Source organism: Cryphonectria parasitica (genome assembly GCF_011745365.1).
Source record: "Cryphonectria parasitica EP155 unplaced genomic scaffold M406scaffold_7, whole genome shotgun sequence".
In the NCBI taxonomy this organism is placed as follows: Eukaryota; Fungi; Ascomycota; class Sordariomycetes; order Diaporthales; family Cryphonectriaceae; genus Cryphonectria; species Cryphonectria parasitica.
Window position 1 is genome coordinate 580,210 of NW_024468915.1, and position 23,375 is coordinate 603,584.

At 53.0% G+C, this 23,375-nt stretch overlaps 7 protein-coding genes across 7 annotated transcripts; 2 read left to right on the forward strand and 5 right to left on the reverse strand.

The window, feature by feature from the left end:
- Positions 1 to 3,054: 3,054 nt before the first annotated feature.
- M406DRAFT_263605 (uncharacterized protein) lies at positions 3,055 to 3,471 on the forward strand (the record flags this gene model as incomplete). Its single annotated transcript, XM_040917601.1, has 1 exon — positions 3,055 to 3,471. A coding segment is annotated over one exon (417 nt), but the record flags the coding sequence as incomplete, so codon positions are not given.
- Positions 3,472 to 3,806: 335 nt separating this feature from the next.
- M406DRAFT_98965 (uncharacterized protein) lies at positions 3,807 to 5,237 on the reverse strand. The gene is made up of 3 exons (XM_040926434.1): positions 5,163 to 5,237; positions 4,250 to 4,717; positions 3,807 to 4,136 (listed from the first exon to the last, which is right to left on the reverse strand). Exons 1-3 carry the CDS (start codon positions 5,219 to 5,221, stop codon positions 3,839 to 3,841), a joined length of 825 nt encoding a protein of 274 aa, XP_040773203.1. The 5' UTR covers positions 5,222 to 5,237; the 3' UTR covers positions 3,807 to 3,838.
- A 1,372-nt stretch (positions 5,238 to 6,609) lies between these two features.
- Positions 6,610 to 8,994, reverse strand: M406DRAFT_263683 (family 43 glycoside hydrolase; the record flags this gene model as incomplete). The annotated part of the gene is made up of 6 exons (XM_040917607.1): positions 6,610 to 6,860; positions 7,024 to 7,365; positions 7,485 to 7,687; positions 7,793 to 8,265; positions 8,338 to 8,442; positions 8,653 to 8,994. The coding sequence occupies 6 exons, from the start codon at positions 8,992 to 8,994 to the stop codon at positions 6,610 to 6,612; spliced, it is 1,716 nt and encodes a 571-aa protein (XP_040773204.1).
- A 2,582-nt stretch (positions 8,995 to 11,576) lies between these two features.
- On the reverse strand, positions 11,577 to 13,033 carry M406DRAFT_341487 (MFS general substrate transporter; the record flags this gene model as incomplete). Its single annotated transcript, XM_040921670.1, has 4 exons — positions 11,577 to 12,089; positions 12,178 to 12,381; positions 12,484 to 12,585; positions 12,680 to 13,033. 4 exons carry the CDS (start codon positions 13,031 to 13,033, stop codon positions 11,577 to 11,579), a joined length of 1,173 nt encoding a protein of 390 aa, XP_040773205.1.
- A 1,554-nt stretch (positions 13,034 to 14,587) lies between these two features.
- M406DRAFT_92610 (uncharacterized protein) lies at positions 14,588 to 15,470 on the forward strand (the record flags this gene model as incomplete). The annotated part of the gene is made up of 2 exons (XM_040926230.1): positions 14,588 to 14,728; positions 14,789 to 15,470. Exons 1-2 carry the CDS (start codon positions 14,646 to 14,648, stop codon positions 15,468 to 15,470), a joined length of 765 nt encoding a protein of 254 aa, XP_040773206.1. The 5' UTR covers positions 14,588 to 14,645.
- Positions 15,471 to 16,210: 740 nt separating this feature from the next.
- Positions 16,211 to 18,139, reverse strand: M406DRAFT_347415 (putative MFS allantoate transporter; the record flags this gene model as incomplete). Its single annotated transcript, XM_040922291.1, has 3 exons — positions 16,211 to 16,821; positions 16,910 to 17,880; positions 18,115 to 18,139. The coding sequence occupies 3 exons, from the start codon at positions 18,137 to 18,139 to the stop codon at positions 16,306 to 16,308; spliced, it is 1,512 nt and encodes a 503-aa protein (XP_040773207.1). The 3' UTR covers positions 16,211 to 16,305.
- A 733-nt stretch (positions 18,140 to 18,872) lies between these two features.
- Positions 18,873 to 22,900, reverse strand: M406DRAFT_332614 (uncharacterized protein; the record flags this gene model as incomplete). Its single annotated transcript, XM_040920766.1, has 5 exons — positions 18,873 to 18,896; positions 19,047 to 19,321; positions 19,439 to 22,298; positions 22,408 to 22,672; positions 22,734 to 22,900. 5 exons carry the CDS (start codon positions 22,898 to 22,900, stop codon positions 18,873 to 18,875), a joined length of 3,591 nt encoding a protein of 1,196 aa, XP_040773208.1.
- Positions 22,901 to 23,375: the final 475 nt, after the last annotated feature.

A 23,375-nucleotide genomic window follows, 5' to 3' on the forward strand; every position in this document is an offset into this window, starting at 1 on the left:
TGATCAGCAAGCAATACGGAGGCTGGCGAAGAAGGAAAAGAAATTTTCGAAGGGGATAGTCATGTGTTGCTCATAATACGAAAACGAATGCCATGCCGTCAGTCTCCAGACTTGAACGCAACAGTGCAACAAGGCAAAAGATCCGGTCTCACATCTCTGTGCGCCGGGCTGATGGGTTCCACATGAGATGGCACCAGTACCGGGGCACCTTCTAGAAAGCAGAAGGATCTCCATCATCGGACGGTGGTTTCCATGCACGAGTAATCATGAATTGAACCATTCCAAACTGAACAGCCCATGGCGCTGAGAAAGGACTAAGTAGCGAAGCTCAGGTGCCGAGTGTTTCGCGGCATCATATCGGCATGCTTCAGCCAAGACGAGACCGGATGTTATTCGACTGATGCACCGCCTTAGACGCAGAGAAGCATGGACGGTTTAATAGATCGCATCCGCTTGTCCAAGTACTGGGTGTGGAGAAGATGGTGTGCTCATCTCTCCGGGATTCAAACTCTAATTTGTGGTTCGGAGATCTCTCAAGATTCACTTTCTTCCGACCTCTTCGGCCGCAACAATGTCTGGGGGGAAGGGGGGGAGGGGGGGAGGGGGGGAGGGTTTCCATGATTCTGCCTCGTAACCTTTGCTTCCCGGCTCGCCGTTTGGTCTCATACCAGGCATGTACACAGCATATTAGAGCCGGTCGGTCTGGCCCTGGGTATTGGATAACTAACTTTGACTCGCCGACAGGAGTCATAAGATTGCTGTGTAGAAACTTGTTCTTACTATTGTAGTCTAGGTAAATCGCAACTCGTCTCGAAGCTGGCAGGAAACCTCGTCACGTCGAGATTATTTTGCTGCCCCACAAACCCCCTGTAAGGTCATGTCGTTCATGTGGCGTTGACCTTTTCTTCCCATTCTTGGCTACCAATTTTCTTTTGACCAACTTTCTGAAGGTTGGAACAGAAAACAAAAACAAGTCTCTTCCAAACGTATCCAAGATTACAACGGTAGCTCGTGGCAAGGGCCAGCACGTCTGTGTTAGATCCGATGATGGCTGGCGATAACCGAGTGAGTGGGCCACGGGGATCACGGAACCATCGCAATGACTCGCGATGCAACTACACATGTTACAACTTTAGTCGGACAAGCCGAGCTATCCAATCGTGAGGCTCAATTCATCGAGACCACATTCTCCCGCGGGCGAAAAATTCCGGGCAGGACAGCCCAAGGTCGTGGTCTGTCTTCTCCTGCTCGCCCAAGCACATGAGTTGTTGCAACAAGCCAGTGGGCGCTCTGAAGATATGTCTGGCTCTGGTAAATGGTGGCTTATGTCCACATCACTTCAGCTTGTCAATAGCTGCACCGAGCTGTATCATAGTATACGCGTTAATTCCCTCTCCAGATACCATCATTTCCCTGCGTTGGCCCACAGATCCAGGCTTCAAGGAGGCGCATGCCTCGTAAACCCAAACATGCAACTCTGTGAAAACATTGTCCCCCTCCCCCTCCCCCAATCACAACATAACCAGTAGTAAGAGTCGCAACCTATGCCCGATCCGATGATTACATACAGTGGCAACCGGTGTTCACGTCGGACACATCGCCGAAGTAGGGTTGTCAAGGAAATGCTACAGCCTCTCTCTATAGCTCATCATGCGAAGTCCCAAACCGTCCCAGAAGGATGAGCGAAACGAGCTCATTTGTGTAACCAGTTGATCGGATTTTCCAATGGTATATCGTCGTCTTGCAGTAAAGCATTTCGGGATGGGTGAGCAATGACAATCCCAGTACCACGATTTCAAGATATGCAATATTCAGTATTAGGCTGACACAAGGAAGACTCTTTGTGAATGAAGTTGGCACGACCTATATTGTGCTCTATATATCATAGTCTCAGATGATCATCACCTGGGTTTGCTAAGTAAGCTTTCGATTGTGTTGATCACTGGCTGGGATCCGAGATAGAGTTATGGCCCCGGCTCACGATCTGGAACTTGTTGATCATCACGCAACCGATCTCTGATAGATAATAATAGTGTGAAGGCGAGTGGATCTACAGAGGATGAAATATTGATATATAAACAGATTCATAATGATTGCTTCCCAATTTGGTGCTTTGTAGACTCTGACACATCTCTTGGATTTTAGAAAGACGCAGAATGCCACTGAGAGTCTCACTCATTTGAGCACACCCTGTCCCCATATACTGGAGTCTTTTTCACACAGGCCTATGTTGTGAGTCTCGCAAATACAAGGAATTCATCATATGTATAATATTGCACTTATTCTTGGTCAAGATAAGAATAATAACAAAGACTTCTAAGTTGATAAACAATCCGACCACAAAAACTTTATTCAAAGTGATATCTTCCAGGACCTGTGGCACCTAGCAATACGCCCAGGGTTAGGGCTACGGACAATGCAGCAGGGATGGTAGCTCGAGCTCGAGGTAAATGTTCGTCATCACACAGCCGTTCATTCGCTACAAGAAATTCTTCCCCAGATCGATGATGCACTGCTCACAGACGCCGAACGCTGTGGTCTTCCCAGACGTTTTCAACTTATAATAAACTTCCCTTCCATTCGCCGTGCTTCAACAGTCTTTCCTCAGACAATCCACACTCGCAATGGGATCCGGCGCATCCAAAACAGCTGCGCAAAGCAGCGTCCGCAAGTTCCCCAGTCGAGCTACCGGATCAGCCTTGCCACCACAAGCACCTGCACCTGGCGCCCCTGCCAGAGCGGCAGCGCAAAAGATGGCTGCAGAGAAGACGGCTGCAGAGAAGCTGGCTGCAGAGAGAGCGGCAAATCAGAGGGCGGCTGCAATTTCGGAACAGCTCTCGTGGAGCGAGAGAGGCGCGCCCGCGGCGAGTTTCTCCAAGAGCGACTGTGTGTTACTCCGAAGCCCTCCGCCCCCCCCCCCCTTTTTTTTCTTCTTTTTCTTTCTCCTTCTTCTCCCCAACAAATAGTCTGGGGCAGATTGCGCGGAAAAGGTGGACTGACTCTGATTTCCCGACCCCAGCAATACGCGAAGACGGTTCCGATCCACAGACGGCCCCTCCAGACGCCACGATTCAACCGGATCTCGCGGAGCGCCTCCGAGAGATAGGCGTAGTCCAGCCAAACCCCACCTACTCCCCTTCCTCCAAAGCATCACTAGTGTCCTCGCCTCTGCAAGAGACGCGACATAGCGGCCCTATATTCCCTGCGGCATCCAACAATGCTGTACTGTCCGCCTTGGAGGCCAGGAGACGACTGGCGGAGGAAGCCGAGGAAGAATTCGAGAACCTGGGCATAGCAGGCGGGCAGGGCAGGCGGTTCCTCTATGCTGGCATGATCCGCGATGTCCTCGTCATGAAGGAGAGGGGCGCCAGCGATGAGCAGATCGAGCACAGACTCAACCTGAAGAAAGGGGTGGTCAGTCGGCTGGGGCCGAAGGGGCTTTACCGGCCAGCTGGAGGCGCCGTCCCCTGAACGTGTTTGAGAAAGATTGCCCAACCACGGTTCGATGTCTACATTTTATTCCAGGGGAAATTCGACGAGACTTCCCAAGGGACTCGCCTAAAGGGGGTGTTATGCCTGAGATCGGACCTGGACGTAGTCAGGGGTTACCTACCACGGGCTATCGCGAAACACACATGGCAGAAAAATGGTCGACCGTCGGGAAACTGATCTCGACTGCCGTTATCGACATTTTACATGAACCACAATATCTCTTTCTCCAAGTCGTTGATGTTCAGAAGCCGAACTAGATTTGATTCTACCTACGAGTCTTATCAAAAGCTGAGCCATCCTACGCCTATCCAAAAGAACGAGCAAAACAGGAATATAGCAACACAAATCACCAGGCGCAGTGCCCTCCATCCATCCGCAAGTCAGATCCCGTCATAAAGCTCGAGGCATCGCTCAAGAGAAAAACAGCTGCACCCCGGTACTCTTCAGGGTAACTCAGCCTTCCCAGCATGTTCTGCTTGGGCCAATTCTCTTTCCGGTCAGGATATTGCTTAAAGAGAGGGGCTGTCATTGCAGTGACAATATAACCTGGCGATATGGTATTCACGCGAATACCGTGCAATCCCCATTCTGCAGCTAGGTTTCTTCCCAGCTGGAGCACACCGGCCTTGGATGCATTGTATGCACTGTCTCGAGTCAGTCCGATGCACAAAAAACAAAAACAAAAAAAAAAAAAAAAAAAAAAAAGGCAGAGGAAGCACGGCGTAGCCAGAGATGATAGGAGGAGGTTTCAACTTACGGGCAGATGAGCCCTTTGTTCGCAACATGGCCGCTCATACTCGCAATGAGCACCATACTGCCGGGCCGGTCCAGCCTTCGCATCTGCCTAGCCACAGCTTGTGCAGTCATGAAGACACCGGTGATGTTAACACCAAACATCTTATCAGCATCCTCCATCGTGTACTCCAGGGCGGACGTCTCCTGCTGGATACCCGCGCATGCCAGCAGCCCGTCGATGCGGCCATTGTCGTCAGCAATCTTCTGGACCGTGGCGTTGAGCGATATGTTGTCCCGGACGTCGAGACGCTGGAACGTAAGGCTCGTGCCAAGCTCCTCGGCGCGCGCCTGCACCCTGGCGAAGTCCGGGTCCGGCTTCTCGAGGCGGTCGATGGCATAGACCTTGGCACCGGCTTCCAGGAGGGCCTCGCTTTGTACGAGGCCGAGACCTCTCCCTGCGCCGGATACGATGATGACTTTGTCCTTGAGGCTGAACTCAGGAAGGCGGCCGGTATTGTCCTTGAGGGTGAAGCCATCAAGCCGTGCAGGTGTACTGTGGAATTTCCTAGCCTGGGGGGCCAGTGTGCTCCGAGTAGCCCGGCCAATACTGGGTGCCATGAAGCGACCCATCAATGGAATCCTTGTGAGGAGCCGCGAGGAGTTGGTGGTGGTGGTGGCGGTGGTGATGATCCTCAGGGTTGAGGTGCTAGCTGCCACTCGTGCCATTGTAACGGTGTTCTGGCCTGGACTTTTCTGTTTCTACGTGTGTAAAACACGATGAGAGCAAAGGCAAGTTTTGGGATTGGAAGATATTCTGCTCTCGAGTCAGATTTTTGGCAACTACGAGGAGGAAGGGGACAGGACAGACGCGAGCGACGGAAATAACAAGAAAATGTCAGACTCTGACGTATAAAACAAAAGCTAGCTAGCTACACGATCGCTCCTTCTGGGCGGGAACAAGTCTTTGTAGCGCTTGCCCTGAATGAACGGGCATTTCCCCTTTCACGAAGATCCGTCGTCACTGCCGGAGCAATCTCGCCCTGGCTCGTTCCTGCTAGCTCACATTCTCCTCTTTCTCCTTGTCCTTTTCCTTCTTCTGCTCCTTATCCTTGGCCCAGAATGGTGAGGTCCTTGCGATGGTCCCCCTCCCCTCCACCCCGCCGCCACCTCATAGCCAGTAGTAGACCGAAGATATCGGTGTCGACTCCGAGACTCTAGGTCAGCGTTCTGGGCGCCGTTGGGGCGGATGTTCCAATGCACTGCAACATCGGCGAGAACCATAAGCTGTGGGTGTGGTGGCGCTCGCTTGACCTGTCATATCTAGCCCTTTCTTGTCATTGGCCTTCCCTCTGGTGCAGGGTCCATGACCTCCGGTTTCCTTTGCCTTTTCCAAGGTTCGCTTGACAAACTTCACTCAGATGCCGGTCATGCATCATCCACACGAGACCATGGGCACCCACCACACCAACCCATTCCCGGGTGGCCGTCACCTTTTCTTGGACCCTTTTCGAAGGTGGTGTTGTAAGTATGTGGGGAAAGGCGAACGCATGCGTGCAGAATCCGGGGGCGGGGCAGTGGGTCCCTCGGGATGCTCAAAAGGGCAATCCGAGTGTTGGCCTGGATGGAATAGGGAATGAGACAAACAAGACGGATTGCTATGAATGGATGGGTGTGCATACAAAGAACAAAAAAGGGTACTACAACAATGTAGATCTTTGAGGGGAGAGTCTGGATAATCCACAATCGGAAAGGTCTCGACCTTTTCTTTTTGTTGCTGATTATCCGTATGAGATAGTACAAGACGCCACCGCTGGACAGCCGAGATCTTATACCAGATCCCAATCTGTTCGTTCTGTTTACGACAGATGACTATAATAATACTACGGTATCATTTTACTGCTCCTACTATAATTTCAATATTCACCACAGTTGCAATGCATGCCGCTGCAAGCCTCATGCGAGTCGGATAAGAGAAGTGGGCAAGGGGCCTTCTCACCCTGCAGAGTTGGGGTCCGGGGAAATCAAGTCATCTGTATGGTCTGGCCTCTTGGGTGATACCCGTTTCTCGCCAATGTTCCAATTCGTGTCTGCTCAGAAGCCTGTGAGTAGCAGATGGGCTCATCATCTGAATTATCTATTCATAGGTGAAAGTCGCATTTGTCAGAGTGGTAGTTTAGCAAACAAAGTCCATGATACAGTGTACACTTGGTTGTTTGTCTCTTCTTCTTTGCTTTTCTTTCAGATCGGAACCACCTACATATGTAGTACAGTCAGACTCAAAACACGACAGGGCGAGATGCATCCGTCCGTCATCGTCCTCCTGTTCCACGTTATCAAAAATACCGACCCACCACTACTGCCAACACACAATCCTTTCCAAGACTACTCTCTCGCGTGCTCCGAGACACGGATTTCAGCAAAGTCAGCAGGATCCAGAACAGGTTCCCCCCTCCCAAACGAATAGAGGCCAAACAGGACCCCCGTAAAAGCGCCGCCGACAGGCGGCATGACGGTCAGCGCATCAGCCCGACAAGTACCATAATCCTCTTCTGGGCCCTGGCGGATCCCTAGCGTGTACTTTTCATGCTCACAGCACACGCTGAGCGTAAAGGTCTCTTGGGAGAGCAGTTTTTCTACCCGCTTCGGTACATTTTGTGGTGATAAAAATGGGTACGAGACCTGCGTTTTGGGTTCTCTCACGTAAGTAAGCTTGAAAGAATGATTGTGCTTTTTCTCCCCATTGTTCCCTCTTCTTTTTTTTTTTTTTTTTTTTTTTTTTGCCCTGTTTCTCCCCACTTCCGCTCTCATCAGACACGAGACTACTCACATGAATCACACCTGCTCGCCCCCCTGGGCTCCGCCGCACAATCGTCTGCACCTTTTCGCCATCAGGCAGCTCGACCAGCGTCACACCGACGGTGGCGTACGAGAACTGGCTCCACCAGAGCACGACGCCGGCCTCATAGCCAAGTTTGGAAGGGCTGAAGCCCATCGTCGCCTGAAAGGTCTGAGTGTAGGCAGTTTGTTTTCGCAGGAGCATCGTAGGGGCCTCGGGGCTGGAGAGGTCGTGGCAGTTTCCGTGGAGGCGGAGGTGGCCTGGCCGGTCGTTGAGGGAGTAGGATTGTTTGAGGGGTGTGTCTGTGGGTGGACGAATATGTTCAGCGTGTTTGTGGTGAGATTAAAAGACCAAAAATGAATAAATAAAACGAAAATATAAACGAAAACAAAAAGGGTCATGAACTGGACATTCAACTCACTCTTCTGGTACCAGCCAAGTTCCAGCTCTGGCTTGCTCAGATCAGCTGTCCACACCGGGTTCTCTTCCTTCTGCTCGGACAAGACTTCATCGATCTTGGGCTTGGCGACATTCTCTCGTCCCCGTGTCAGGAGCGTGATGTTCTTGCCCTCATTGAAGACAGGCCAGTCATCGACCCAATCAACCTTGACTAAGAATGTCTCCCTTCCTATCCTCCTCCAGATCAGCAAATGCTTTTTTTTTTATCTTTTTCTCTATCTCCCACAGGAAAAAAAAGAGACATGCACACACACATCAAAGGTTCGAGACTTACCAAGCTGCGGCTCCAACCACCTCCCCCCTCCCTCATCATCCTCCACCCGGAGCGGCCTCACTCCAAGCAAAACAGCCCACCACCTCCCCTCCCCATCCTCAAACACATCCGCATGTCCGGTCCTCTGCACTACCTCATCCGGCCCATTATACCACAGCGGCCTTCCTTGCTCCTCCCAGGGGCCATACACCCCATCTTTGCTCCGAAACACCCACTCCTGATGCCCAGCTTCCGTGCCGCCCTCGGCTGTGAAAAGATAGTACCACCCGCCGCGCCTGATGATGTGCGAGCCCTCCGCTATGCCGTGCGGGGAGCTGCGGATCACGGCGGGAGCGGTGAGGGTGCGGCCTGTGGGGAGATGGATTTCGGAAATATGGATTGCGAAGTCCTTTTGGGTAGAGTTGGGGGGACGGCGGGCTAGGCGCATGGTGGTGGAGAGGTAGACCTTGCCGTCGTCATCCCAGAAGAGCTGGGAAGAAAAGACATCATGAGAGTTTATTATAAAGCCGAGTGAGTAGTGTGATGGGGGAAGTTCACATACGTCTTGGTCAAAGCCTGGGTTGTCGAAATATACTGGATCCGACCAGGCTTTCTCATCCCAGATGTTGTCTGTGTAGACGTAGAAGCCGCGAGGAAATATGCGTTCCTGGAAAAGAGAAAAGAAGAAAAGAAAATGGTAAGATTATATGGAATGTATAACATTGTAATTTTCTTACACGCTCTCCAAAGCCTTGCTCAGCATGGCCGCACAGTAGCAGCAGCACCAGCTGATACTCAAGTGCCACCTCCATCTGTCATTTCACCCTCATGTTCCGATGAGAAAGAAAGGAGAAGGAAAACAAAGTAATGTACTCACATCACTACCAGGCCGATACCTCTGAAACAAACAATTCGCCAGATACCACCGCCCCTCCTCAGCCCGATACCTCAGCGTGCTCGCCCAGCTCCCCGCCCCAGGCTCGACCGTCCGCATCTCGACCTGGCTCCGCCTGGTCAGGGCATGGCCGATGAGCCGCCAGCGCAGCAGGTCTGTGGACGTGTAGATGGCGCAGCCTGGGAAGTACTCAAAGGTCGAGGTGCTGAGGAAATAGGTGGTCGGGTGGCGGCCGTCGGGTGTGGCGGGCACGACGCAGATGGTTGGGTCTGGGTTGAAGCCTTTTAGGATGGGGTTATGGAAGACGAGTGGGTCGGCGGACATTTTGAGGGTTCAATGCGTTTGGGGAGGGAGAGTCGAAGGTGTTTGGTCCTCGAAGGGAAAGGAAAGGAAAGGAAAGGAAAAAGAGAAGGATGAGTGAAGATACAGTCTCACAGGGCTCTTTCTGTGCAAGGCTGACATGTACGCGTGAAGTAATAAAAGTCATTCGAATCTTATGTTGTGCTTAAACTGAGTGCGGATGAATCAGAAGCCTCTCATGCCTCTATCCCAGTGGCTCCATCTCGGCCTAATTTGTCCCCCAATCATGCGTGCTAGATGTAGCGACGGCGGGGGTGAACTCTGAAAATCGACAGGATGGCCAGTCTTTGACACGTGAACAAGTTTGCAGAGGTCCATAGCAGAGGGGTCATTTATTAATTGAATATCTAAAGGCTGATTTATATTGTTGGGTCTGATATTTATGGTAGTGTCTGTGAAATATAGCTCAGCTGTCACAGTGACTGTGTTTTGTACAAAAAGCTTCCGTGACTTGACTGATGCCAAGAGAAGACGGCGCCGAATCATAGAAACAACACGGCCTCATATGTTTGTCCAAGAAAAGGGTCGTCGTCCCCTTTTTCATGTCAACAACGCTTGCCACACGTTGTCTCGGTTTGTCTATTTTTTTTTCTTTCTTTTTTCATTTCACTTTTACAACGCAGCCAGCAGCCCCTCGGAGCTCTGCCCAACCTCCCAGAACGCAATGCCGGCACCCCCAAACGAGCCAATGAGATCATCCTCCGTCACATCCTTGATGGTGTCCAGCACATGGCCTATGCTCTCCTTGGTCGGCAAAAAGACCCGAAAGAACCCTGCGCCGACCTTCTCCTCATAGTCAAAATAATACTCCCCTTCGGGCTCCAGCCTGACTGCCTCAGGCTTGTTATCCCTGATGATGTTGACAATCTCCTGCGCGGTGATGGCCTCGCCTCCACGGCTGAGAATCGCCATCGCGCCCTCTGGGACCTTCTTGCGGACTTTTGGCGCGGCCGCACCCGTGATGAGGGGCCTGTCCGGCATGGGATCGACGGGGGTGGGCTCGACAAACCGGCCCGAGGTCCTGTCGGCATACATGACGGGGTATCTGTACCCGTAGAGGGGCGCGCCCATGAGGAACTTGCGAGACGCCTGCTGGGCCTCGAGACTAGCCTGGAACCCCTGCTGGCTGTTGACGTCTGCGCCGCTGGCGGCATGCGCGGCGGTGACCTCGATGAACGTGATCAGGTTCTCGCGCACCCACTGAGCGCTCGTGTTCGGGCCAGGCTCGCGCACGTTCCCCTTGGCAGCCGCCTGCGCCAGCTTGCCCTCCCCACCGATGGCGTCCCTGCTGATCTCGCGCCCGCCCGGCCCTGTCATGTCGTAGGTCATGATGCTGAAGTAGTCGGCCACGAGCGCCAGCTGCGGCAGGTTCTCGAGGATCATGCTGTTGGTGGCCTCGATCAGCTCGGCCCTTTTGCCCGAGAGCTCGTCAGACCTGTCCCCGAGCGGGCGGAGAGGCTGCATGACCACGACGAGGATCTTGCCGTCGGCGCGCAGGGCCTCGGAGAGCCTGGTGAGCGACTGTGGCAAGGCGTGCGTGGCGCCTGACTCGAACACCACGCCGTCAAAGGCCATCTCGCGCACCACGGTCATGACCGTGTCCGCCAGCATCTGCCACCGCGTCTCGTTGAAGATGAACTGCCGGTAGTCGCCGTCGCCCCAGCCGTCCACGATGAACCTCGGTGCGACCTGCAGCGGCTTTGCGTCTGTCCCGTCTGACGTGGCGGCGGGTTTTTGCAGCCTTCTGTACCACTCGTCATCTTCAGGGCCTGGCGGGGCGCCCTGGATCTCGTAGCCATCTCCGACCGCGTGGATGGTGTACCAGACAGGGCTGACTATGTCGAATTTCTGGCGGTGGTCTTCCACCAGCTGCTTCCCACGCGGGTTCCACGGCGTTACGTATCCCAGCACCGGCAGCGAGGGAAACTGGCGGGTGGCTGTGGCTGCTGCTGCTGCTGCTGCTGCTGCTGCGTCGTCATTGTCTTGATCAGATACGATGGGTTTTTGTCCATTATCGCCAGCACTATCCAGCTCAGCCTGTGCGATGACAGCCAGGAAGGCGAGCACAAGGACAAGAACTGAGGAGAGACTCGACAGGCCGCCAAGGCCTCCTCGAGGCCGCCAAGTGACAGCCATACAAAAATTGATACTGTAATGAAAGAAAAGAAGGAAGAAGAAAGGGAGGCTGTGTGCGTCCAACGAATTTTGGTGAGTCAACGTGCGACTACCTGCCCATGTCTCGCCTGCATTGGATGAGAATGGGCTTATGGTAGGCTCTCCTGGTTCAGGAGGTTTTGAAGATGTTGGGTGACGTCCAGGGGGGGTTACGTGGTCTCGTTCCCACTTTACACTCAAAACCCTAACCCTGCTGTTGTTGTAGTGCAGTAAAAATACTTAAGTTCTAGAAGGTCATGGACCAGAATTTTGATCAACATCAAGTCGGCACAATATTGCCAGTCATCAAGTGTTATGTCCATCGTCGACGTCGTTGCAATTATGTTCACCCGCCCTCAAATCCACAAGCCCTCGATGTAAAAACAGACCAATCAACACTTGAATTTAGGATCAAACCCTCCAGCCCTATACCATCGAGCAACAAAACACAAAAAACACCCAACTAGTGTCACACTCGCCGCCCAGGCCTGCGCCCCGGTATAACCACCTCCATCCGCCGTCTGCAGTGCGCCCCCGACTGGGGGGCCTGTCATTGAAGAGAACGCAACGAGAAAGAATGCAATCCCCATCCTCGTGCCCACCTTGTCCAGCCGAGGTGTGATGCTCGCCACCGTGGTGGGGAGAAGGCACTGGAAGGAAGCGGAGACGGCGCCGTAAAAAGCGGTCCAGACGTAATAGCCCGGTACGCTGGATACAGCCAGCCAGCAAAAGGCAATAATGGCCCAGATGGAGGTGACGGGGAGTAAGACATTGAGAGGACCGAAGCGGTCGGAGAACAAGGGCACAAGAACCCGGAAGGGGAGGCCTGCGCCGTTCACAACGATAATGAGGATGGAGGCCGAAGAGTAGGATAGGCCGAGGACATCAGCCCCATAGGAGGCGATCTAAGTTTGTAAGTACCCACCACGCCCCTTTTCAAGAATGCACGGATCGCCCTTCTGGTCTAACAAAGGGGAAGAAGAGCAGACGTACGTAGTAGAATGTGTAGTAGTTTGCCCACATGATCAGCCACCAGCCCGCGATAAACGTGTTCCAAACCGGGTCTCGGAAAGCCGACCAGTCGATCATGGGGCCTGATTTTCTGGGTGGCAGACGTGGGCGCATGAGAGCCACACAGACTGTGAGGGCGCCGAGGTTGATGAATCCGAGCACTCTTGTCGTCCAGGCGAATCCGAGCTTTGATTGAAGAGGTAGTCAGGTCAGCTTTCATGACGTGGACGCGCGGAGTTCTCTCGAATCAAGAGCAAGTCAAGACAAATGGATGGCAAATAGACTTACTTTGGGAAGCAGCTGTCTGACAACGATAGGATAGATCATGCCACCAGCCGAGTTTCCAGTAGTGACGAGTCCCATGGCGAGTCCGCGTCTCTTTTCAAAGTACTGTGTTTGGGGGAGGTTGTTTTCCATCAGCCAACCACTCAGTCCCGTCCCCCAACTAATCAGAGAGCAACTGCGTTGTTGTATGATTACTTACAGTTGCCACCAGTGCCAAGGCCGGTGTGAAGAAAATGCCGCCTCCCACGCCGGTGAGGATGCCCTGCGTCAGCATAAGCTGCCAGTATTTCGTGCAGATGCTTATGAGGAATAAGCCCAGCACCTGAAGGACCGCACCGACAAAAAAGGTAGGAACAAAATACCCAGCGTCCAGCAGACGTCCTGTGAAGATGCCGCCGACCATGGTGAACCAGATCTGCAGGGAGCCAATCCAGGAGATGGTAGATGGGGCCAAGTCGGGCATCGAAGTTTCGTAATAAGTTTGAAAGCTGCCAAATGAGTTTAAATATCCCCAAGTCGATGCTATAGCCAACCTGAAAGAAATCAAGTACATCGTGTGTCAGTAGAACGATCAAAGAGATCAGCGTAGAGAGCATGTGCTGCGAAAATGTTGCACGAGATGGTGGTTGTATCAAGGCCGAGGCCACATTTAGAAGAGAGGCAATCATCGTCATCTTGTGAAAAGGACAGGAAGGCACGGGCTGGGGGAAGGGAAGGGCTCTTTTTGATGGGTGGGATTTCCTCACCATCCCTATTTATAACATTAGCATGAGATGAACTTCTCGAATAGATCAATTGGCATCTATATTGTGTCTAACAACGAAGTATACGCACACAAGCTACCTGTGTCCAAGCCTTTAATCCACCATCGGGGGGAGGAGGAGGCTCCGGCCACCCTCGGGTTGTTACACGAGAGACAACAGCAGTCAGAACATTGCTTGCAGACCTTCTAGAAGCTCTTGTTCCCTGGTGGGTGATTGGCTGCGTCAGGCGTATAGGATCCTCAATGTTGTCATCATGATGGTCTTCCCTTGCGTGCGAAGAGCCATCGTCGTGGTCGGAGTGCTCCTCAGCAGAAGACTCGTCGTGATCTAAGCCAGAAGTGTCATGATGTTGATTCTTTTCTAGATCACCAGTTTCAAGCGAATGATGGGAGATCTGGCGCCCAGCCATGGTCAGTGAATTGGGACCAGAATAAAGGGAAACAAAAAGGGGGAAGTTAGTTTTGGTATGAGAGAGTTCAATGTTGGTTGAAATCGAAAAAGGGATTCTAGTACCACTGCAGCAGTGTCTTCTTCTGACCGCTATTACGGAACGGGGGAGATGAAGAAGGAGAAAGAAAAAGGAGACAGAAAGAAGAAACGAGTCAGGATCCAGGAATTTCGCATCATCCAACGCTCGAGCAGGTGCCCATTGTTTTATTTCCGGCTCCAAAAAACTTTGACGAGACCTTCAGTGGCACACATTGGCATGACTTGGCTCCGTCTTCGGCCCCTCTGGGATCCACAATACCGTCACCGCCAGGCGCGACCACCGGCCCGGAGCGGGTTGTCTCCACTCTTCCGCCTTTACAAAACCCCGCCCCGGACGACCCGGTGCCGGGCCTTAGGGGTCACTGGGCGTTAAGGGGTAATATTCGCGTGAATAGTCCGGTTGCGATCTTGCCACGAGTGTGCCTTTGGGCCAAGTCCGACCGGAGGCTTTCTAGGTTCTGCGCAGCCTCGAACGTTGATAAAACGGCCAAGCAGCCCACGCAGACGACATACCCGAACTGACCTCGACGTGCAGTGAAATATTTTGAATGCAAATCGACAACATTGTTCAGAGCCTCACTGCGATGTCTTGGAAATCTTTTGCTCAGTTATTTGAGGCTGAGAATACCAGAATCATTACACGAAATATGGTCTGACTATGGACGGAGAGACAAAAGCTCATCATGAGTCATTCTGAGTGAAACCAGAGCAACTATGATCTACTAGTAGTACATTCATTCTACTGTAGAGGCGTGTATGCGTGTAGTTTATCTTCGTCCAGCTCTATTTAAGACACGCACCCGAACAGACATTCTCAAACATATCAATCTCCCACTACATCTCCAACTCCGTGACTATCAACACTGGAAGGAACGAAACATTCATACACATATATAGATTTTAAAAAACAAAATGTCGACACCTTCGCTCACCTTTTACGATATCGCGTCAGGCCCGCCTACGCGCACCTATGCCCCAAACCCATGGAAAACAAGGTACACCCTAGCCGAGCATCCAAGGCAAAATGAACAATTAGCTCAATAATCACTCGCCAGATACGCCTTGAACTTCAAGCACCGTCACAATGGCGTCGAGTACAAGACGGAATGGGTCGACCTCCCCGAGGTGACCGAGGTCCGCAAGAGCCTGGGCGCCGCTCCCGTGCGCAAGCACTGGATCGACGACGGCGACTTCTACACACTGCCCGTGGTCGTGGACCACGCCACTGACAAGACGGTGGGGGACTCGTTTGACATTGCCGTCTACCTCGACAGACAATACCCCAGCAGGGACGGCGAGCCCGTCCTCTTCCCGCCGTCCACCGTCGCCCTCCAACGGGCCTTCAACACATACATCGACAAGGTCTTTACAGACCACGTGGTGCTCGGCTCGCAGAGCATGCCGTTCAACCCTGAGACGGCTGCGATATCCAAGGCAGAGTTCTGCAGGCGCGCTGGGAGGACGAGCTGGGACGAGCTGTGCGTCGAGGGCGAGGCCCGAGCGGCGGTCCTCAAGAGCTTCGAGACCACCATGCGCGAGGTGGCTAAGCTGTACGTCAGGCGGGACGAAGGGCCGTTTCTCGAGGGCGCGGTGCCCATGTATGCGGATTTCATCGTGGGCGGGTGGCTTGCGATGTTTAAGGAGGTGTTGCCGGAGTGGCAGGAGCTGAAAGGTTGGCATGATGGGCTCTGGGGAGCGGTCCACGATGCATTGAATGAGTATGCGGAGATACATTGAGGACAGTTGCGTTCACGGGACTATCAAAGTGAATCTTGGAAGAGAATGGGACCAAATAACTCAAGAAGAATGTATTCTGTGTTATTTTGTAATACTTCTATTTGATGACCAGGTAATAGAGGCGAGGCAGGCCGCAAGCCTGTTCTAGCGAGCCAACTCTATAATCAGTGTCGAAACACCGATTAAAATGCAGCCGCTCACACAGCTGCCCTGTATGCAAAGATTGGTCGCAGTAAGTAAATGAATGACCTCTAGGAAGAAACCTTAAACGTTTCGGGCTCTCCTTACTGGCGTCGAAAACACCACAGAAATGATAGGCCCAAAGCTTATTGCGGCAGAACAACCGAACGGAAGCTTGACTATTCAGGATAATCAAATTGAAAGAAAGAAAGAAAGGAGGAGAAGGAGGAGAAGGTAAAAGAGAAAGAAACAAAGAAAGAGAGAGAATAAAAAAGAGGAGAAAGCACTACTGAGGCTATTCACAAAGACTGGGGGCATGTGTAGCGCTGTGGGGGGGGGGGGCTCAAGGAGGGGGAAGAGCAGGTCATTGTGAGCTAGATACAGACTTTGGGAAACCTTTTAACCTGCTTTGCCTAGCTAAATTTTCATTCATTGCTTTGCTAAGCAAATCTTTTGTTCGTTGCTTTGCTTAGCAGAACTTTTATTTATTACTTTGCTTAGCCAAACTTTTATTTATTGCTTCGCCTAGCAAAACTTCACAGCTTCGCAGAGATATGCTTCACAAGGGGAAGAGAAGTGAATAGTACTGCAAGTTCCGATTTTGCCTGGTTACATCGCAGCCCATCTGCATTAATATATGTTTGCATCCCCCAGCCTACAGGCTATAGATGAACTCAGGGTTCTCCTTATCCGTCAGATCAAAGAACTCCTGCCCCTCCAGCTTCACATAGCCAGGCTGCGCCCGAGCCTCGGCCTTCTTCTTGTTCTGGCGCCGGCACCAAAAGTAGATGAACAGGATATCCAGCAGGGCAAGCACCCAGCACACCACAATGGTGATCTCGGCCGGCCTGTACTCGGGCGCATCCTTGGCCTGGAAGACCTGGGGCCCGATGATGTTGCCCACGCAGTAGCCGATGAGGTACATGGCGGCCACTGTGGTCTTCTTGGTCCAGCCTGCGACGTTGGTCGAGATGAGAGAGAGCAGGGCCACAAAGGGTGTCGCTGAGGCCTGCGTCAGGTAGTAGCCGATGAGCTTGCCGACGCTGTGGTTGTCGTCGAGGCAGGCAATCAGGAGCATGCCGATGATGGCTAGTATCAGACCTCCCGAAGAGACCAGGAGGCGGTTGCCCCATCTGTCGCCAATGATACCCGCTGCAACCAGCGTGATGACCTTTTTTCGAGGACAAATGTCAGCACATGCATTGAAGCATCGTAGTAAACTTTTTATCGCCGGAAGAAGAAAGAGAAGCAAAGCATACCTCAACAGCCCCGCCGGGGGTTCCCAACAGCAGAGATTGTTCGTTGGAGAAGCCAAAAGACACAATCAACTGGCTAAAGAAGTTGGAGATGCCGCCGTTGGGAATATCAGCGACAAAGCTGTAAAAGACAAAGGCCCAGATCATAGGGTCGGTGAGGGCCTCCTTGAACTGATAGGATTTGAAGTGCTTGTTTCCGACGCCCTGCTGGTTGATCCGGATGCGTTCCACGGCGAGGATCCTCTCCCTCGGCGTCAGAAACCGAGCGTTCATCTGGTTATCGGGCATGACGAAGAAGAAAATGCAGCCGATGAAAGAGGTGAACAGACCGATGACCAGAAATAGGAGCTGCCAGGACTCGATGGCGACGGGGTGCTTGGTCGTGCCTACGGCGATGCCATAAGCCACGAATCCGCCGAGAATCTGGCCCCAGCCGTTGAAGCTAAACCATATACCCGTCCTGGCGCCCTGCTCCTTGATGGTGTACCACTGAGAGGTGAAGAGGGCAAACCCAGGTGTGACGGCGGACTCAAATACGCCCAAGAAGAAGCGCACCGTCATGGCTCCAGCAAAGTTTTTGGTGGCAGCCATGCATGCGAGGATTAAGCCCCAGGCAATAACGTTCAGGCTCGAATATTTGCCCAGGGGAAGCCGCTGCAGGAGGCGGTTGGTTGGATATTCCCAGAAGAGGTAACCAAAGTAGAACATGCTGCCGATCCAGCTGTACTGTTGACCCACGAGTCCAATGTCCGTTTTAAATCCCATAATACTGCTGTACGATACAGTCGTTTTGTCCAGGTAGTTGAGGCCGTAGACCAGACACAGGAGTGGCATGAGGTGGAGGTCGATCTTGCGGAGGAGCTTGCGCTCCTCCTCGGGCGTCAGCTCGATGACCTCGCCGTTTTCTGCCTCCAGCACCTTAAGCGCCTCGTCTGCATCGTTGCGATCAGCGTGTTTAAGGACCACATGGCCGACTTTTTCGTCAGTGGCGCCGGCCGAGGTGCTGGCCTTCTCGGGGTCGCTGGCGGGGGGAGGCGGTGCCTCGACGGACTTTTCAATATCAGACATGACGGATGAATGATTGGTTGATGACGGCGATGATATTAATGAACAGCCACGCACGACGAGTTTCTGAGAGCTGACGACACCATTGCAGTACTGACGCGAAAGGACAAAAAGTGTCGAAGGTAGGAGGGGTGTGGTTGAACGTAACGTTGGAGAAGGTCGATACATTGGGTTAACCCCCACCCAGACTTTAAGCCGATTTGATCCTCCGTTGGGGAATCTTATCTGCTGCCCATTGCATGCAGATCACATCATTTCCTCTTTTTGATTGATGCATGGCATGATGGCGACTCGCTCCCTAAGACCAGGTTGTGGATTAGGGGACCCCCCCCCCCCTTTCCGGCACCAAGTGATATCGCCGATCCGGCGTTTGGCTGGTTATCTATCTTCTATAGCATAAGATAATAGTACTACTGTGGATTTCTTCTACTGTGACAGAAACCTTGTGACACAGATATTATAATCCCAGTTTATCATCCATCCGTATTATCCGTCCATAGAAGTTTTTGATGACCCCGCACAATTTACTACATTTACAATGTAATATCGTATGAGCGTGCCATGGCAATCAATCCCCGTCCATTCTTTCCCCTGTGGGCTATCAAATGGTAAATCACCATCTACTGCATCATCGCTGCGGAAACGTGTCGGCAGTGTTACTTTGAGAGTGAGATCAATATAGATAGATTTCAGTTACTTCCCAGTATGATCAACCGAACTCAAGATACAGTCTAATGAGAATTCGACTAATCTACAGATGTGAACAAATTCACACATGCTGGCCATAGTTCATGCCTCCTAGGAAGCCACACAATATCCTCACAATACATACTCTAATCAACTCAGCAGGCTTCAACGAAGCCAGAGATATAATGGAGTTTTCTTAGACTATACTGGATTATCATTGACCATTAGCGCAGACCATCTACCGTATGTAATTAACGTAACAACAAAGGCAATTAGCAAATCACGCCACAAGCACACTAGCTTCTCTACTCTCCGACTCAAACAACGAAACCCCTCCCAGTCCCCCCGACTGCGCCCTCCATGATGGATTTTCCGTGGCCTCACCCACGTTTGCGTCGGGCGAGACTGCCTCATCTTGACCAACCGGATCACCATAACTCTTGGGGACCAAAGCCCGGTCCACGCGCGGCAGCTTGGGCACGGGGGCAATGTCCTCTTCCTCATCCTCGTCAGACCTTCGTCGCTTGAGGCCGAGGAAGCTGGTGAGCCTGGAGAACAGACTCGGCCGAGGAGGGCGTGCATCATCGTCATCTTGATCATCATTGTCTCCACCATCCTCGCCATCTTCACCAGGTATAGTACCGTCAGGCTGCATGCCCATGGCTGTTGGTCAAAACGTCAGTATCCAGAGTATTCCTCATTAATGATCGATAACATCATGCGAAGGAGTGAGAATGGAAAGAAGAAGAAGAAAAATGAAGAGAAGATCCCATGATTTACCTTGCGCCATCACGCCCATAATATGATTCTTCACCACCTCCCTCTGCCTAGCCGTATCACCAATAGGAAAGATCCTATGGCCCGACCTCACCTTGACCCTCTCCTCCCCAAACGGCCTCGCCTTGGGCCGATAATACGTCCAGGGCGTAGGATCCTCCAATATCGGATCCCAGATCTGCTGCGGGTCGACATCCACATCACGCCGGATCCGGGCCTGCCTCTCTGCGCTCTGCAGCTGCACAGGCCAGCGGTCCAGACCAAAGAACCTCTTGACCTTGCCGCGCACCGCAGGCCTGGCCCAGTCCCAGAGCGGCTCGCGCGTCCTGGGGGCTCGGGGGTTGGTGTAGTCTGTCGTGCGGCCTGGGTACAGCATGCTGTTGTTCTGGACGCACTCGTCGATGATGCCCCTGCGGATGGCATCGAGGGCGGCGGTCTGGGTGATGGCTACCTCGTCGCCCTTGTTCAGGGTGCTTCGCCAGAGGTCGTTGAGGGGGCTGTCGCTCTCGACAAAGTCGTCCCCTGTCTGGCTGCGGAATTCCTCGCCAAACTCGGTCAGGGTGAGCTGCATGTCGGCCATGGTGGGCTCCGCTTGGTTGCTGTTGTTGTTGTTGGAGGGCCAGCCGTTGTCCTCTTCTGCCTGTAGGGTGCGGACGGCACAGCCCCATCTGTAGGCGAGGCAGTGGAAGTAGTTGGCGACGTTGCGATCGAGCAGCATACCGGCGTCGTCCTCTTGTTGTTGCCGGATGAGATCTTGCCATGTGCGACGGTCCGTGAAGCGAGGTGCCAACGCCACGTCCTCGGGAAACTGCTCAAAGTCCAGCTCGTCTTCGCTCCGCTGCCTCCAGATGATGAGCTGCTCTGGAAAATACTCCAGTCTCGGTCGAGAGACTCTCCCATACGTGCGCCAGTCCTCGATATAGGTGCACCGGCCCTGCGCAGCGAGCCGTTCCAGCCACATCTTGACGTCGTATGGATAGAACTTGGTCTTGTTCACGGGCCCGTCCATCTTAGCCATGTGGTCGATGAGCGCCTCAATGCTGACAGATGTTGCCCTGTCTGGAAACAGAGGGTCAGCCGGGTCCTCGAAGATCCGGTTCAGCCTCTCGGCAAAGACAACAAACAGAGCCGTGCGAGGCTGCAGGTCGTGCAGCATCTCAGCATTCATGGACTGGTTGAGGAGGAAACGGATCCATTCCATCTCGACCTGATCCAGACAGCGCTCTGTCCGCTCCTCCAAATTTTGACCAGTAGAAACCACAGCGCTGTTTCTTTCCAGGTCTCTGTGCCGGTGCAGACGAGGACGGTTCTGGGTGTCTCGAAGACCCTGCTGGTACCAATTCTCCATCTCTGCAAGCAACCTTCGAGGCGCAATGTGCTGCTCGCGGTCAAAGAGTGCCTTCAATCCCTTCATCTGCCTCAATGTGTCCTGCTGGATCTGTTTGTTGGCCTCGACCCCTCTCCAGACATATGGACCCCAGAGAGAATGAGGAGGCAGCACGAATGGTGTCGTCCCTGGCTGTCGTCTTCTTCTTGTCTGTTGCTGTTGTTGAATCCCCCCAGTATCAGCAAAAGACCCTCTTCTCATGTGTCTGGCGATGACAGCAGCACGTGCCGACTCCATGTGGCCTCGATACCACGCCCAGAACTGGTTCATGTTGGCAATAAACCCCTGCGGATCCGCCTTGCCATCCGTCCTTCCCATCTGTCCAGCCTGCAACTGGGCCAGTTTCAGAGGACGTCCTCTGCCGATGCCCGCCTTTTTCCTAACCTCTTCCAGGTCCAGAGGCTCAGGTGGCAGCGTGACCATCCTGTCCTCGTCTTGCTCGGCAACTCGCTGGTTCTCATCACTAGAAAATTGTCTCAACGCAGCCTGGAGGCCAGCACGACGAGATCCTCTCTCCGCAGCAAACCGAGCCGGGTCGTCCAGAGGTATGTCCCCATTCCAGAGAACCCTGCGCTCCTCGTCGTCTTCGCCATTCTGGTCATCATCATTATTCTTCCAGTGCACCCAACCCTGAAACCCGACACCATCCTGCGCGATGCATTGTTCGTAGTACCAATTCTCCATCATGGAGGCGTTGTTGAGCCTGGTCTGCTGCTCTTCTCCTGACGACGTCAACGCAGCATCCCACCAGGCGTCCTCGGCGGCTGCGAGGGATCTGATGGCATCGTGGCGCGCATCAGGCAGGGCCGGATCAAAGGGCAGCGCAGCCTCGCGGTCCGTCCGCCACATCTCGTTGACCGGTCTGGCTGGAAATTCTCTATCGGTGACAACGACGCGAGGAAGCAACCTCGAGGCTCTAGTCGCAGGCGTCGAGTAGCCCAGCTGCAGAGGATGATCATACGAGTACCGAAGCCTCTCCTTATACTTGGGCAAACTCCCCACGTCCAAACCACGTCGAAAGAAAAAACTTCCCTCATGAAACCGCTGGAAGAGTCTATGGACCAAGATCGCCTCCTTGGCCCTCCTCAACAAAGCAACCGTGTTCGCGCCCAGATTCCGCTCCCCTCTCCTCCGCAGCTGCTCGTCCACCCACGCCTCGCCCTCGTCCAGCTCGCGCTGGAAATCACGACGGCGGTCGATGTCCTCGTCGCGCGCCCAGTTGAGGAGCTGCAGGGCACGCGTGGCGATGGGAGGTTGGCGCTGGGTCCGGAAGCTGTGAGAATTTCGCATGTCTTGTGTGTCTGGGCCGGGAGGAGGGCGGGTAGAGCCTTGTGAGGAGGGTGGAAATGGTGGGAGGGCAGATTCCACCTGGGTGTCGCTTAGGTCCTCGTCCGTGTCTGGTCTTTCGTCGTAGCGGGTTGTTCCTGGGGTGGTTCCGGGCGTGGGAAGATCGGGAGGGCTGGTGCTTTCCACGTGCTGCAATAGTTAATCACATTAGTGTTGATTCTTTTGTTACAAGAGCTAAATAAACAAATATGAAGTGTGATCAACCGTACTAGACCATGTGTCGGTGTCTGCGGGCTACTAATAGGAGGTGACCGGCCACGTCGACGAAGAGTCTCAGGAGTAGGAAGACCAGTGTCCCCCTCCTCTTGGTCCTCATCTTCTGATTCTTGTCGACCCTGTGCAGCTGTTGAAGGCCCAGCCTCACCAAGGATCTCCTCCTCTTCTTCTTCTTCTTCTTCTTCTTCTTCTTCTTCTTCTTCATCATCACCACGACGAGAAGATCTAATCCGAGGTGTGCGCGGAGGCACGTCCACACTCCTCGTCCGATCATACCCTTCAAAAACCTCCCGAATTACCGGGTCAGTCACCTGCCACGTCTCATCATCCCACACGCCGGTGGCGAACCTGTTCGCGAGCGCTGCGGCTCGTTCTTCCGGGGTGAGGCCTGGAGTAGCTGCGAAGAAATCTTCCCAGTAGATCCTGGCGCGGTTCGAGGCCCGCGGGTAGGATTCTCTCAGATGCTGGATGAACGCCGCGTCCAGCGGTCTGAGGTCTTGTTCTTGCTGGGACATGGTGGTTGCAGAGTATTGCGCACGGCGAATTGCCGCGCCTGGAGCAAGTGAGAATGCTTCCAGTTGTCGGCGTCTAATCACTCCGAGAGAGAACTCAATATTATAGTGAGGAGACTTGCCAAATCTAGATCGTGAGGAAGAAGCAGAGTGTGGGAGCTAAAAGGAGGCGAGAAGAATTCATGAGCAAAAACAGAAGGGTGCAAAGAAGAATAAGGGGGGGTGGTCCTCAAAATACAAGGTCAATCATTTGTTGTCTAAGTCTATCAGGACAATGGCCCTGTCTTTCTGTCTCACATGCGTCAAATAGAAAGGAAAAAGCGAAAAGGAAAATCAAGTCAACCAGCCAGGTGCATTTCTTGACTAGGTTCTGTAAACATCTTTACCCAGCAAAAAGTACATCCATTTTCGGAGAAATCATATTAATCCTATCTGCATTGCTGTGATCAATAACAAAGAACGAGTCAACAATGAAGAG